The sequence below is a fragment of the Drosophila nasuta genome, chromosome 3, assembly GCF_023558535.2.
Source record: "Drosophila nasuta strain 15112-1781.00 chromosome 3, ASM2355853v1, whole genome shotgun sequence".
Classification (NCBI taxonomy): domain Eukaryota; kingdom Metazoa; phylum Arthropoda; class Insecta; order Diptera; family Drosophilidae; genus Drosophila; species Drosophila nasuta.
In genome coordinates, this window is record NC_083457.1 from 48,483,236 (window position 1) to 48,498,324 (window position 15,089).

At 41.0% G+C, this 15,089-nt stretch overlaps 3 protein-coding genes across 6 annotated transcripts in view; all 3 read right to left on the reverse strand.

The window, feature by feature from the left end:
- Positions 1 to 56: 56 nt before the first annotated feature.
- Positions 57 to 785, reverse strand: LOC132792542 (uncharacterized). The gene is made up of 2 exons (XM_060801964.1): positions 362 to 785; positions 57 to 298 (listed from the first exon to the last, which is right to left on the reverse strand). The coding sequence occupies exons 1-2, from the start codon at positions 702 to 704 to the stop codon at positions 240 to 242; spliced, it is 402 nt and encodes a 133-aa protein (XP_060657947.1). The 5' UTR covers positions 705 to 785; the 3' UTR covers positions 57 to 239.
- A 422-nt stretch (positions 786 to 1,207) lies between these two features.
- Positions 1,208 to 2,030, reverse strand: LOC132792541 (uncharacterized). Its single transcript, XM_060801963.1, has 4 exons — positions 1,930 to 2,030; positions 1,724 to 1,863; positions 1,468 to 1,674; positions 1,208 to 1,399 (listed from the first exon to the last, which is right to left on the reverse strand). Exons 1-4 carry the CDS (start codon positions 1,956 to 1,958, stop codon positions 1,272 to 1,274), a joined length of 504 nt encoding a protein of 167 aa, XP_060657946.1. The 5' UTR covers positions 1,959 to 2,030; the 3' UTR covers positions 1,208 to 1,271.
- Positions 2,031 to 3,665: 1,635 nt separating this feature from the next.
- Positions 3,666 to 15,089, reverse strand: part of LOC132792390 (phosphatidylinositol 4-kinase beta) — a 43,932-nt gene continuing 32,508 nt past the window's right edge. For 2 of the 4 annotated variants that reach the window (XM_060801745.1, XM_060801744.1), the window contains exons 4-13: positions 10,207 to 10,318; positions 9,409 to 9,652; positions 9,158 to 9,343; positions 6,635 to 9,085; positions 6,452 to 6,573; positions 6,244 to 6,381; positions 5,906 to 6,180; positions 5,755 to 5,843; positions 5,525 to 5,689; positions 3,666 to 5,460 (exon numbers count right to left, since the gene is read on the reverse strand). In XM_060801745.1, coding sequence (XP_060657728.1) covers positions 5,273 to 5,460; positions 5,525 to 5,689; positions 5,755 to 5,843; positions 5,906 to 6,180; positions 6,244 to 6,381; positions 6,452 to 6,573; positions 6,635 to 9,085; positions 9,158 to 9,343; positions 9,409 to 9,652; positions 10,207 to 10,318 — 3,970 coding nt within the window. In that variant the 3' untranslated portion in view covers positions 3,666 to 5,272. Of the gene's footprint in view, positions 5,461 to 5,524; positions 5,690 to 5,754; positions 5,844 to 5,905; positions 6,181 to 6,243; positions 6,382 to 6,451; positions 6,574 to 6,634; positions 9,086 to 9,157; positions 9,344 to 9,408; positions 9,653 to 10,206; positions 10,319 to 10,604; positions 10,820 to 15,089 lie in introns of those variants that run through there. The other 2 variants (XM_060801747.1, XM_060801746.1) reach the window with 2 other exon arrangements.

The window sequence follows — 15,089 nt, forward strand, 5'->3', positions numbered from 1 at the left end:
CCAAACTTTAGTTGATTAAGCAGTCGATGTGGAATAATAAAATAATAAATTTTTTATGGAACAACAGTCGCCTACTTCAGTCTGTTACATACCCTACTATGTGAGTATTACGCTCTTGTTCCTTTTACCTACCACGTTCAGAAATAAAACAGTTGTCATACTTGTTTTACAGTTGATATTATTACACCTGATACTAAATATATGTGTTGTCTAAAGATATGTACATGATTCATCTGGCTTCAGCCGCGCTGCATGGGAAACAGACCTTGACAACTGCCCCGTCGCACAATTTGTACATCTGTGAATGTGAAGATTGAGTCATTTTATGGTATATGCAATGCGGATATCAAGTCAAGCTCACCTCGACCACAGAAGCGCGCACAATTGAACTTCTGCTCATTGAGATATAATTGCCGGTCGCTGCCACAGATGGGATTATATTCGGGCGTTGTCGGACACCGGCCAAAACAGTCCAAGAACTGAGGCGAAGGTGCCGAAGCAGCGGTCACAAAAGGTGCCATCGTACCCACTACCGGCAAATTGTTAACAAGCACAAAGTCTCCGGTGGATCGTGCGGTTGTTGGTTGTGCTGTCGGTGGTGCATCTGTTGTGTGTGCAAAGATTAGAAAATCTCGACCGTCTATCTGTGCACTTGTGATAACGACACAGAACGTTAATAGGAATAATCTTAGAGTGTTATGCATGTTTAGATGCTTGGATGGTTGTGGATCAACTGACTAGCTCGGAGGTTGCGCTCGCACTAAGCCCAGCCCCATGTTGACCATGTTAGTGCATAGTTAATAAGTCTAATACACATATAGACATATATATATCTCATGAGACAGGTTTTTTAGCGATTAATTTCTGGTAAATCCAGTTCCGAGTCAAGTTTGTTTACAATCGAATGCGATAACCCATAACTGGGGACATCCCCAAAAGCCACAACCGTTTTGTTTTCAAGATTCAAATATAATTAGTTCAGGTAAAGTAAAGCAGCCGGGAAAGTCTCCCACGCATAATTATATAATATTTTAATAAGCAAGGAAAGTTTTCTGCAGTACAGTAGAACAGAATCTTTCCCCGAGGTTGTTACTTATATATTATTTTAGTAATATAATTCAATATCAAAAGACAAATGTAGATCAAGTTTCAATTCACAATTATGAAATAAGACTTGCAATTATACAAATATTAAAAATATGTTGACTCAGCTCGATGTGTTACTCATTGCTGTATAAACTGTTACTTCAGTCTGCTGTGCTTTAATATTCTTAGCCTATAATTATGACATTATAGGGTGCGGCGGTGACGCGAGGACCCGGCATAGAGTAAGTGGGGGAAACGTACTGCATTGACTGCTCCAACTTCTTGTAGGCAGCGCTGCGCAAACCTATAGTAGCTAAACGACGAAAAGATATATAATACAGTAATATTTCCATAATATAATATATCACTGCTTCAACTTACAGTTCGAAGTGCGCGGCACAACAAAAGCTTCTTTGGTTTCTCCGGGTTTCTGTTGCAAGTGTGGATTGATTGCACGTTGCAAACATTTACCCATGTGGATGCCACGTCGTGGTCGACCACAGCGGCAAATCTCCAAAAGATTCTTGTGCATTTGTGGTGAAATAAAGTGAGCATCGCCCTTGCCATCATGCTCATAAGGACAGACATCTGAAATCATCAGTTAAATTATACATTTTACCCATTTACCATACTTTACCTTGAAGAGTTTGTTTCTCCTTCAGCTGCTTGTCAATTTCGTCCTGATGATAAAACTTATTCGTTTCAGCCTCGGCAACTTTTGTCCATACAACAGGATAATTGCTACGGGATTTGTGCTCCATGCGCACCATCTCCTTCCTATAGATTACAGTATAAGATTATTGTTTACATTTGGGAAATAGTTAATTAAATTAATTTAGTTACACTTTTCCAATTAGTTTAGCCGGATCCATTTTGAGGCTTCTAATACTTGCTTAAGAAATATAAACTGAAACTTATTGAAACGTGTATTTATTATTGATAGTTAATTTTCCATAGCAACCTTTTAGGTTACCCGGGTAGCACATAATCGACAGCCAAGAAAGAATAACATATTGAAAAATATATCTCGAGACACAGGACTCGCAATGATCAGGATACGACCTAGAAATACGTGTTTTTCGGTTTATAAACATTTTCTTTTAACTGGTCTATTGGCAGGACATTCTTCCTTTTAAGTAAGCCAGTCAATTTGTATTGAGCAAGCTTATCCTTGTGTCAACGGACTTCACGATCGGCCTTAAAATGACTGAGATAAGGTGAATTTTCTGTTTGCTTGCTATAACTAAATAACGAACGTCCTTTATCGAAAATAAGCTTTATCTCGACCATGTCCTTACGCATTTTCGAAGGACACATATTGCTAGGATCGTAAGGACCAACTCTATCGATCGGCATCAAAAAAATATGGGGTCATCTAGCTAACCCAACACTTGTAATTTTTTGGTCTCAGGGCCGAAGAAAACAAGCGGAAATCACAAGTTCCAGGATATCTCGAGAACCTCAAGGACGATCGGGATCAAATTTGGTAGGATAATAGTCCATACTAAAACGCTTCGTTGGGCATATGACTTGTAAGGATCCGACAGGATACAGCCCAGATATACGCTATTTTCTTTATACCAAAAAGTCCTTGTAACTTGTCTGTTTGCAGGACATTCGTCCTTTTTATTATGTCAATCAGTATTTATTGCTAAGAGCTTTCCTTGTGCCAAAGGACATCACGATCGTCCTTTAAATGACCGAGATACGGTGAATTTTCTGACTTTTTGTCTTTTTTCCTATGCACACCCCTTGAAAAAATGTGATGTGTATTTTTTTGAAAGATCCTTAAAATCTTTGATTGCCATTCGGTAGTCCTAGTCTCCCTGATCACAATAATATATATCCTTACGAGATCCTGCAGAATATAACCAAGTTATGAGTCAGAAACCAATGTCCTTTATCAAAAATAAGCTATATCTTGGCCATATCCTTCCGCATTTTCAAAGGACACATATTGCTAGGATCGTAAGGATCAACTCTATCGATTGGCATAAAAAAAATATGGGGTCATCTAAGAATCCAACACTTGTAATTTTTTGGTCTAAGGGCCGAAGAAAACAAGCGTGAATCACAAATTCCAGGATAACTCGGGAACCTCAAGGACGATCGGGATCAAATTTGGTAGGATTATAGTCCATATCAAGACGTTTCGTTTGATACAGGACTTGCAAGGATCCGACAGGATACAATCGAGATATACGCTATTTTCTTTATTCCAAAAAGTCCTTGTAACTCAGATGTTTACAGGACATTCGTCCTTTTTATTATGTCAAACAGTATTTATTGCTAAGAGCTTTCCTTGTGCCAAAGGACATCACGATCGTCCTTTAAATGGCTGAGATACGGTGAATTTTCTGACTTTCTGTCATTTTTTCTATGCCTACCCCTTAAAAAAAATGCAGATGTATTTTTTCCAAAAATCCTTGAAATCCATAGATGCCAATCGATAGTATTAGTTGCTGTGATGATAAAAAAGTATGTCCTACCGATATCCTGCAGGACTTGGCTGAGTTATGGCTAAAAATTGGCTTTTTAAAGAATACAAATTGTATTGTTAAAAAAACAAAAACAAATAAATTTTATTGTTGTTGGGTATTTTCTTCTTTATTATTATCATAATGTATGTATGTAATATCGGAATTTCAAATTTGTTGTATTTGCATTAATTGTATTTGTTGTTTGAATCGAGTTTATTAAATAAATTGTAGAAAAATGCAACCTACATTTTTCAAATACTTGTAGCTAAATTTTGCGTTTTTTTCTTCTTGTTGTTTGTATTCTGTAATTTATATTTAATGTTTAATGTTTATTACATATGTATGTACGTACATGGGTGTACGTTATTATAATATTGTTTTTCACATGAACAAGCTTGAAATTTACACTTTTAGTGCCTAACTATTAATTTTAGTACATTTGCGTATAATTTGATTTATCCCTTTTTGTTTGTAATGGTAGCTTAGTTAAGACTATATAAAGTTAGAAAAAATGTTCACGTTTTCGATTTAGATTTCGACGTAGATATTTTAGTAGAGATAAAGATATAGATAGGCATAGGGCATAGGATAATATATACATACATATATGCGAAGAATTTAAGGGGCGAATATGTGAGAACTGAATTCTTGAATTTGCGGCACATTTGATGATATCCATAATGATATTGTGATTAAATGTTTATTTATAATTTATGTATAAATAATGCCTATATTGTTTTTTGCGTAGTACTCGTACTCTCGTAAGTTAAGTTCATTTCGTTTTAGTTTCGATAAAACCCGATAAATTGTTGTTTTGGAATTTCATAAATTTGATTTGTATTTACAAATTAGTTGCATGAATCAATTATGAATGGAAAGCTTGGTGCAGTTCGATTTGATTAGAGATTAAAAAGGTGCCAAGATATTGAAATAATTATAATAATTACAAATGTATATATCTATATGTATAACTATGTATAAGGATCGAGGGATCGTTAAATATTCTTGTTTTTTTTTTTGTTTTGTTTTCTTTTGTAGTTAGGCTTCATCTTAAATATATACAAGTCGCTGTCGATTATTGATTATGATTATTGCTAAATGCAATGCAAGGACCGATTACAGGACACGGATGCGGCACAGACTGACGGACAGACGAAAAATACAGTCAAAATTACATTTACAATCTTTTTTGTTTTACTTAAAAGTTAGACAACATACACTTTAGCCTAAATATAATATAATATATATATATATAATAATAACAATGCCAACACGCACAATCAACGATTTTGGCTACAATAACAGTTGTTGTTTGGTACACACACACTCTTTCGTTCCATATACTACTTTCTCTTGCATTACTTTCGTTTTGCGCATTCGCATGTCGCTTTTCTCTGCATTTCTGTTAAAGTACTACATTTCACAATATAGTTCATGTATATATATATATATATATATATATAATTGTATATATATATATATTGTAGATATATATAGGTATAACTATAGATATCTATCTGTGTATGCATGTATATATAATAAATTTTCTTTTAAACAAAAAGTCAGTCCATAGTTTTGGTTTCTTATCAGATCGGCATTTTGTGTTGCACGCTCGATGATGATGAACATTATTATAATATGCTTATGACGACGACAATGATGAACGATCGATGGTTTCCGATTTAGATTTTCATGAAAAATCGTTCTCACAATATGCCATTCGTATAATATTGATAACCATCGTACAGTTTGGTGGACAGGCTCTTCAGCGAGTCCTGGACAAGCTGCTCAACTTTGCGTTCCATTTCCTGCTCAGTTAAATTCATGTGAAAGCGTTTACGGAGATTCTGTACGGTGCCGGAACAGCCATTCTTAAAGCATGGCAACTGGGCATCTGCAAAGAATTATGATTCATTAATACATATTAATGTGGATAAATATGTGATGACTTCACTTACTGCTGCGCATGATTTCTACAAAGTTGATAATTCGATCCATATGCTTGCGCGCTGACATCATGCCGACGAGCAGCAGGCGATTGAATTCGCGCCAATGTTCAGAGCTGGTGCCGCCCATAACATCGACAAACTCGTGTGTGAGCTTAAAAGGTGATTGCTCAAAACCTAGAAAAAATTGTAATACAGCATTAATAAAAAAATTGTTATTTAGTTCAGCTTGCAATGCTTACCCAAATTCTTTGGAGATATGCTCAGAATGAAGCCAAAGTCTATGTGTATAATGTGGCCATCCGAATGGAAGAGTATATTGCCATTATGCCTGAGAAAAAAAGTAATGAAAAGTTAGCTATTGTAATCGCTCAATAAATATTGTATGCTTACCTGTCCTTAACCTGCAGCAGATAGGATATCAGGCAATATGCCGCACAGCTCTGCACAAAGTTCTTTTGAGCACGACGAAAACTTTCGCCCGTTGGCGTGCCGTATTCGTCAATGAAATAATCTCGCAACGATTTGTTCGAGTTCTTTTTGATTTGATGCAGCGAAACGGTGTTCAAAATGGGCTCAATCAAGCCGCTGTCATTCGACAGGCAAATGATTTTATATGGACGCACCCACAGATCCACCTGCTCCTCCAGCCAAATAATCTTGAACATCTACAGACGAAGGAAGATTGTATTAATAAAAGTTTCTCAAATGTGAAATAGCATTTGTATTACCTGCAGCAGTTGTGTGGCCATCAGTTCCTGACGCAAATCATCGCCACACTTGACAATGGCTGAGAGCAGTCTCCAGCTGGACAAATGTCCGTATGGCGATGACTCACGTATCAGTTTCTCCTTCTCATCCCAGGGTTCCTAAGGCACAGAAAAGTATTCCCGTATAAGTTGATTGATTCATATTGTTTATTAAACGCTTTCTGCTTACCTTTAGCGCGGCTGCCGAGGGATCCTCGGGATCATTGCTGAACGATTTGGTGTTCTCGCAGTTCAAATTGTTGCAATGCCGCGTACGCACATCGCCAATGTTGAAGACAACTGGTGGACCTGCTAAACAGAATTATTAATTCAATAAGTTACTATTCCAAAAGCTATTTCAACTGCTGCTCACCTTGATCTCTGGAGTCACACGAGTCCAGCGACATTTGGGAAATGGCATCGCGTTCGCTGTTCTTGCGCATATGCAAATATTGCGCGGTGATCTCATCATCCTCCTGTGACCAAACATCATCCTCCTGCAGCTGCAATCCTCCCAGCGACAACAGATTTCCGCCACAATTTCCATTGTGGCTTGCCGGCTCTCCACAACCATTTTCGGCGCTATTCTCTGCTGCCTTCTTGCGCCTGCAGCTGGAGCCATGATGACTGCTGCTGCAGCTGGAGGTGCGACTGCAGCTCTGGTGATGCGCTTGCAGACAGCCGCCATCCAAATGCTCCTCACTCTTTGTATGTCGCAGCGTTGGCATCATTTTGGGTATCAGTGGTGAGGTGTAGATATCGGGGACTTCGACGACCTCCACGTAGATGATGTACGGCGTCTTATCCTTGGAGTTGAGCACAGCAGTCTTCTCCTCTGTGATGCGCACCACATGATGCGGAATGTCCGAGTAGAGCGGCAACCAAACACGCGCTGGCAAATTCTTATTGATCAGATTGAGCGACATACGAAGGGCTGAGGTCTTTTCCGCCTTTGAGGGCAACGCGGTTAGATTCTTGCCCACATTCATCAGCGCCTTCATGAACTCCTTCTGAGGAGCTGTTCGTGGTGCACCACAACTGCACAACGTACGCTGTCCGAGCAGTCCATTGACCTGTCCACGCACCGTCTCGAAGCAAGTGCAACCGTTGTCAAAAGCACGCCCCGAATTCAGATCGCCGAGACACAGCTTGGCCGGTGTGCTTGGCAACGTTTGCGTCGTATACGGCGGCTGCTGATACATCCGGTGGCTGATGCTCAACGTGTGTGGACTGCGTGAATCCGTTAGCAGCACTGTGGCATCCGATTGCGAGCGATGATGCGTCTTCTTCACCAGGGCCACAGCTGGACCCCGTGCCGACTCCGATTTGGTTTGCTGTTTTTGCTCGCGCTTCGAGAAGATCTCCTTCATCAATGCTAGCTTGGACTTGCGACTGCTCGTGCCGAGCGTGTCCAGTTGATAGTTGTACGCCTCTAACAGCCACAGACACTTGAGCGAAAAGTCCACAGACTTGCGACAACGTATGGTTAAATAGGGATCCAGCACTTCGGCCAGTTCATCCATCTGTATGTACATCACTATCAACTGGGGAATATACAGATCGACCACATGATCGGGGAAGCTAAAGATCTTGTTGCCAATGAAGCTCAAGACGCCGGGTTCCTTGGAGTAGAACAAATAGTGCACGGCAAAGTGTATATTGAAGACAGGCGACTCGAAGAAACGCAACAATCCGCTTGGACCACGTTCAGCACTTTGTTGAGCGTTCGCTGTTGGCGCCCGTTCGCTGATGAAGTACTTGACCACGCCGGGCACCGGCTGCAGATGCTTGTGCAGCGAACTGATCGACGAACTCTTCAGCAGCGTTGCATCCTCGATCTCTGCGCCTGGCAAACGTAGATTAAGCGTGCGTTCCTTGATCTTCACTTCCTCGGCAACGCCTTTGCTTTCCTCTGCTGTTGGCTCTGTAGCAGCTGTGGGCGTGGCTGCTGCTGAGGCAGATGCAGCGGCGGCGGCAGCTGCTGCCTTTTTACTGGAGTTCGAGGTGAGAAGACTGAAAAACTCTTTCTTCTTGGAGATGTCTGTGGGTGACTTGACCTGATCCTGTGGCGTTGTCGCTGTGGGCGTGGCACTCCCCGTGGCTGTCGTTGTGGGCGTGTCATCGCCGCCTGTTTTCTGTTTGGCCGCATTCTTTTTCTCGTGGTTCTCGATGATGCTTTGCGCCGTGCGGAAGATCGCATTCTTGGTGGCGCCAAAGAAATTCTTGAACAGCACCTGATCGTTTTTGGTGCTCTCTGTGGGCGTTGCAATGGGCGTGGGTGTTGCCACTGGTGTTGTTGTGGGTGTGTTCGTCGTCGTTGTTGTCGTCATCTGTGCTGCAGCGGGCAATGTTTCCTTCTGCTCCTCCTGCTGTTCCTCGTGTTCATCTTCATCCAGCACAGGTTCAATCTCATTGGGAGCGGTGCCGAGTTCTAGGTTAATGGCCGCCTGTGACATGTTCATCACTCGATAACGCATGCGTGCATCCACATCCCGTTGCTCCGCCTCCTGCTGTTCTTGCTGCTGCTGCTCCAGCTGTAGTTTGGCCTGCTCGCGTTTCTGTTGCTTCTGTTTGCGCGATGGGCGCAAAGTGCGACAATCGAAATCGTTGGCAGCATGCGGTGGCGGCGGATAGAAACACAAATCCGATTGCATTAGATTGTAGTCTTCATCCATCGATGTGGTGTCCATCATATCAATGCATTCTTCTTCGCCATCGGCGTCCGCATCACCATCGGCATCCATTTCACCCGAATCGAGCGATTCATGTGAGTGGCATATGCGATTCAATGAGATTTGATCCGATTCCGAGCCACAGATGATGCCTAATCGAAAAAAGTACAAAATTTAGAATTTAGATGTGTTGAACTAGAAAAACCTGGATAACTTAGACCTACCGGAGTCATCGGATCCCAGACTAGTCAAATCCTCGCGTTTCTTGCTGCTGCCGGCACTGCTGCAACTATTGCTGCTGCTGTTGCAGCCTCCTGTGTTGCCACCGATGACGCCCACAATGTCCTGGGAGCGCGAGGACATCGATTCACTGGACTTGGGACGCATACGTAACGTGGGGCAGGCATCAACTGTGGAAAATATATTAAAAATGATTACCATGTAGTAAAAAGTATGGAATTACTTAAAAACTTACCTATGGCTGCACTTGCTGTGTGCACTGGAGGCGTCTCAGTTGCAGGCTTGTTGCAGGCAGCGACTATTGTTGGATTCGTGGTCACAGCTTGACTGCTGATGGCTGGCATTGGCGGGGAGGTGGAGAGAGCAGCGGTTACACTGGCCGCTGTAGTTACAATCTTCGAGCACATATTCGTGCTGAGTATCGATGATGGTGAGCAAAATGTTGGCTCGTTCTCTGCATTGGGCGACGAGATTTCCACCTGCACAATACGCAAAACGAAATACAAATATTATTGTGTATGTTCGAGCAATGTGGAAAAAAAATAAATTCAAGTGCAAAGAAACAAGACAAAAAAACAATAAACGCACAAGCTGCCCGCTCTCTCCTTCGATAGTTTGCAATCATGTGTAAAAGCTTTGCTGCAATAACTCAACTGTTATGGCATGCCAAAAAGCTCTCACGCTCGCTCTCACAACACACAACTGTGTGTGGGTGCGAGCGGGATAACTAGTTTGCTGCTTGTCGTGTTTGTGTTGTTGTTATTGTTTATTGTTGTCGCTCTCGATGATAACCAGAAATGTACACAAATAGCAAAAGTGCAAAAATGTGAATAACAATGCGAGCAGCGATAAAAATACAATTAAACAGATTATATTGAGCACACACACATGGGGCAACCAAAACTTTCCAAGTTCAGGTGTGCCCAACGTAGGGCAAACAATGTGGGAGGAGCGGAAGGGTGTTGCACTAACAAAAATACAAAAAAAAAAGAAACAAAAACAGGAAAAATACTAAAATACCAAAATTACTCACCTCGGGTATACGTTGCAGGGCGCTGTCGAGACTGCGATTGCGATGATGTTGCGTGTGATTGATGCGTGTGTTTGTCACCTGCGACACTGGCGGCAGCAAAATGCCCATAGATCTGCAAAAAGGCCAAAAAACATAACATTCGTTTCAATAAGTGTAAGGTCAAATAATCAGTTACGAGTGTACAAAAAAATCAATGCTATGTCGTCAGCAATTGTGCAAATACTCAATAGTAATCTTTTGTACCGTAGCAATCAAACAATAAAGTGCTGTTGTTGGCAAACGAACAACAAATACAAACTCACACAAAACAAACAAACAACATCAACTGAAGTGAGCAAACATATTGATCTCGTTCTCACCAACGACAACACAATTGTTGGACATTTTAACTTAATTACTTTTTCACTGCGACGTCAACGTCGTTGTCGTCGATTTATTGCATCCGTTCGATGTGTTGGCAGAGCTCAATGCACACACATTGGCTCTTAAATTAAATTAGCAACATTTAGAAGGTAAACACCAGAAGGAACTATCGCAACAGAAGCACAAAAAAACAATGCCCCAGCGCCGTGTGAAGCAAAAAAGAAGAATCACACACACACTCACACACACGTGTGGGACAAAGCGAGAGAGAGCGCGCGAGCCAACGAGCAAGTGGCGCTCACTATCTGAGCTGAGACGAAACTGTGTTCAGTTGCCTTATGTTAATCTAACAGACATGTTAACGCTTAATGTTGTTACTCGAAATGGCACTTTAATGCTGGAAAAAAGCTTTTCTCAAAAGCTTTGCCCCAGCGGACATGACGTCGGTAGCTGTTGCCCTCTCCCTCTCGCTTTGTTCCTCTATGGTAATTTGTTTAAAGCAAATAAATAACAATAAAAAACAATTTACAATGTGTCATCGCTGGGGCAAAAACAAAAGAAAACCACCAAAGCACAGACTGACTAAACACACACACTCATTCCACGTCCGAATCTATCATGTTATCTGTAGCAATTTATGACAATTTTGCATGATAAGGTGCGGTAATCGATTCACACGAGCAGCCACTTATCGCTATCTACTATATATAGATAATTTCAGCGGTTACGCCAGTTCAGGCGACCTTCAATCATGTGGATCAAATGCCTTTCACTCCACCAAAAATAAAAATAAAGGGCGCCACAGGTGGTAATGAAACATTGAGTAATTTGTAGGATTTGCATACGGTATTTGCGGTAGCTTTTGAATAGATAATGCAGATAATACAAATAATGCGCATACGCCGCGTTTGCCGCATGAAATGCGCAACCTGCGACCAATTGATATATTTAATAGATATGGAAAAGCGCGTGTTATCTACTCGAGTGGGGGTTTCCATCGCCATTAAATAGAGTTTACTTCTTCTTTTGTTCTTTAGTCATAGGAAATATCGCATGCATCTTCGTCTGGCTGTCTTCCGGTTGAGCTGCATTCGATAAGAAGGCAGCGGATGAGTTTGGAAAGTGTGCACTTAAGAATGGATAAATTGCATTTGGGGAAACTAACAAAGGACTTAGACTTAGCTCTGGCCAAGATCTCGGCCTTGTTGTCTGCTGGCAATTTGCCAGTCAAGCGTTTAACCAAACACACACGCACACACACACATACGTGCATAAAAGTTGTTTGCTTTTGTGTGTGTGTGTGTTGCTACTCATTTGCTTTGTTTCCTTCCTGCTGCTTCGGCTTCTCGCTTACTCTCTCTCTCTTTCTCTTTCTCTCGCTTTCGTTCTCTTCCTTGTGCAGCCTTAACGTGCTCTTTTGTGCACGAGTTGATTGGCCGTGAACAATGTGGCAACAAAAAACCAACACAAAAAAAAAAGGTAAGGGAAAAAGAAAACAAGGAAAATATTGTGGAAAGTGCAAGTGTAAATGAGACGGGGAGGCAACAACGTTAAGATGAGCCCCCTGCCTTCTGCCTTTTAAACACAATGCCACATCAAAAAGGGCATCAACAGGAGATGGACCCAAAAATTATTTTTGGGAGCATTGTTATCTAAAATGCGCCGTCTATTGCTCCAGATACCGAACTCGCTTTGCATGCCAATTATCTTTTATCTATCAAACGCAAAAGGCAAAGTCCCATAATAACATCTAAAGCTCTGCTCCCATTGTAGTGGGTTTTTTTTTATGTATTTCAGAGTCCCAATAGACGAGCGCTATTTTATTATTATTATTAGTAGCTCAACTCGGTATTGAACGACATCTCATTTGGCATGCGGTGCGCATATTGCGACTGCCAATTGCCGGCTAATAATTTGTATCTGTATCTGTATCTGTTGTTGTCCATATACATATTTATTGTATCTGTGTATCTGTATCTGTCGATGTCGTTGTCGATTGAGATTGCCGTGCCAAGTGTGCAACACATTCCAGACATACCAGTAAAGCGACGACTTTAGTTGTTAAATTATTTACACATTTGCATTCATTTGCAACCCGAACTGCACCCGAGCCAACCGGAATACGAGTCACGTCTCACGATTTACGTAATTGCACTCCAAAAAAGCAACAACAACAAGTTGTTAAGTTGGGCAATTTTGGGTGGCCCCAAACACACAGTTGAAGGTCGTTGAGTTCGACACTGCTTTCAAGCTGTTCACATAGCAGGTGATCCAAGCTCCCAAAAAGATACTTTCAGGTCTTAGCAGGGAGTTACATGAAGTAGACTTCATTGAATGCCACATTTTGTGCTTCTCATGACAAATAATTACAACAAAATGTGTCTTAATGTTGCACCTGCAACGTTGGGCGCCAAAGCTGCTTATCAGATGACCTCTATTTACACGAATAGCAAAATACAATTAATATTTTGTACTTCTTAAGCTCTTCTTCAGTTTCTTAGATGGAGCTAACAAGTCTAGACATTGGTATAACAATAATTACAATTATACTACGCACGTTGGGCGCCTTAGCTTTTTAAATGAGTTTTTTTCTAGACACAGCGGGCGTCCATTTGAGCTTACAAATAGATCTCGTTGTAGAAGATTGTTTCCCCACCATTCATAATAAGTGTTTTCGTCTAGCTTTGCCCCTTCGCGCTCTTTTTTTTGGGCGAATTGCCTCATTAGCCTCAAAAGGCTTTCTTTTATGTGTTGTTGTTTTTTTTTGTGTCATACTCTGGGGTATAATCAATCACAATTTGTTTGATTGCATTATGCGAGATCTGTTTGATCATGTTATTAGACAACTTTTGTGACCATCTCAAGTTTTGTATCTTTATCTGCTTTACGTATTTATTTATTCGCTTTCACTGGTTATTGCTTGTCTCAGCTCAAACAACTCTTCATAATCATCTCTACTGCTTATTTTCATGTGCAACAAACTACAAATAGATGTGTGCCGAGTTCAGCGACACATGACGCTGCATCTTTCGAGCAGTATTACATGAATATTTCACAAAGTTTGTTGGCCAACTTCCGTGTGCTGTGAATGAACCGAACCAACTGCTAATCTGTCCATTCATCACTCGCGCAATATTGATGTGAATACACTCGAGACCAGAGAAGAGGAAAAACTAATCGCTCCAGGGATGCTGTGGCTTAGTCAGGGCGAATTTTTGGTTTAGAGAAATGGACACAAAACATTGAAAAGCAACTGTAACTGCAACTGCAACAATGGCAATGACAATGAAAACGCCAAGAGCAAAATTAAATTTCAAGAGTATACTCGTATTTCTCGCTCCTTTCTCTCTTTCTCTCACTGTTTGCTGTCTTTCTCTGAATATCTCTCTCTATCTATTTCTCAACCACACATTTGCATTTCCCTGTTGTGTTAAATGCCATTGAACTTTGCGAACGCGCAGAGACCCGTGAATTGCTGTTGATGTTGCTGTTGCCACTGCTTTGAGTGTGGGTGGGCAAATGAATGAATGAATGATAAAAAAAAAAAAATAGCACTCAAAGTTGTGAATATTTCAATTCATTTGGGGAAGTTGCTTAAGCTCGGGATTTTGCTCTTCATTTGAGATTGTTTCATTTATTCGTTGTCACATTCATAGCGTGATTTAACCGCAAATTATTTTGTTTGTCGAGGGTAGCGACAGTTTTTTTTTAATGGCCTAAACCCTGTTGCTGACAAGCGCTGTATCTGCCACTGGTGCTTCTTCTTCTGCTTTGCTTTGTACCTATGTCAAGGTGTGACGACATGCGGCAGCCACAAAAAGCGTCCCACAAAACCTGACCACCTCCCAGGAAGCAGAAGGAGGAGGCACTTTGTTGGCGTGCGCGGCGCACACAAACTAAAGCTGCGCAGGGTGTGGCATGCCACACATACACACACACACAGAAACAAATACATAGACAGCACATATACAAGTATATATGTAGTACATACTCATACTTATACACTCAGCGTTTGCGGTGTGACAAAATCTGAAATTCCACTTTAAGGAATTTATAGTTTGCTTTGCTTGATGATAAATCATAAAATTCTCTACAATATTTCAACTATTTAAGTTACTACTTTCCGTGCAATCAACTGTAATGGAACACTTGCGTCCAGTTGTCAGATATTTTCCTGCCAATTCACTCAACCAGCTGCTGCAAGTGCAACTTGCAACTGCCACAGCAAAGCGCAGCAGCAGCGATTCAGTTTATATGAGTGCATATTTATTTTCAAAAGAATTCGGAAAACATATGTTTGCAATAGTCCATAAAATACCCTGAGATCCTCCTCCTCGTTTTACCCATCTCATTGCATAAATAACTTGGAATCGTTTGCGCATTTCGCTGGCATTCACAATTCGCATTTCGCATTCACATTCACATATGTGCATTTTAACGACTAATGTATCATGAAATACTTGCACTTTAATGCAAATAAACTCACAAGAAATTGCGACTAATTGTAGAATGCAATTGCA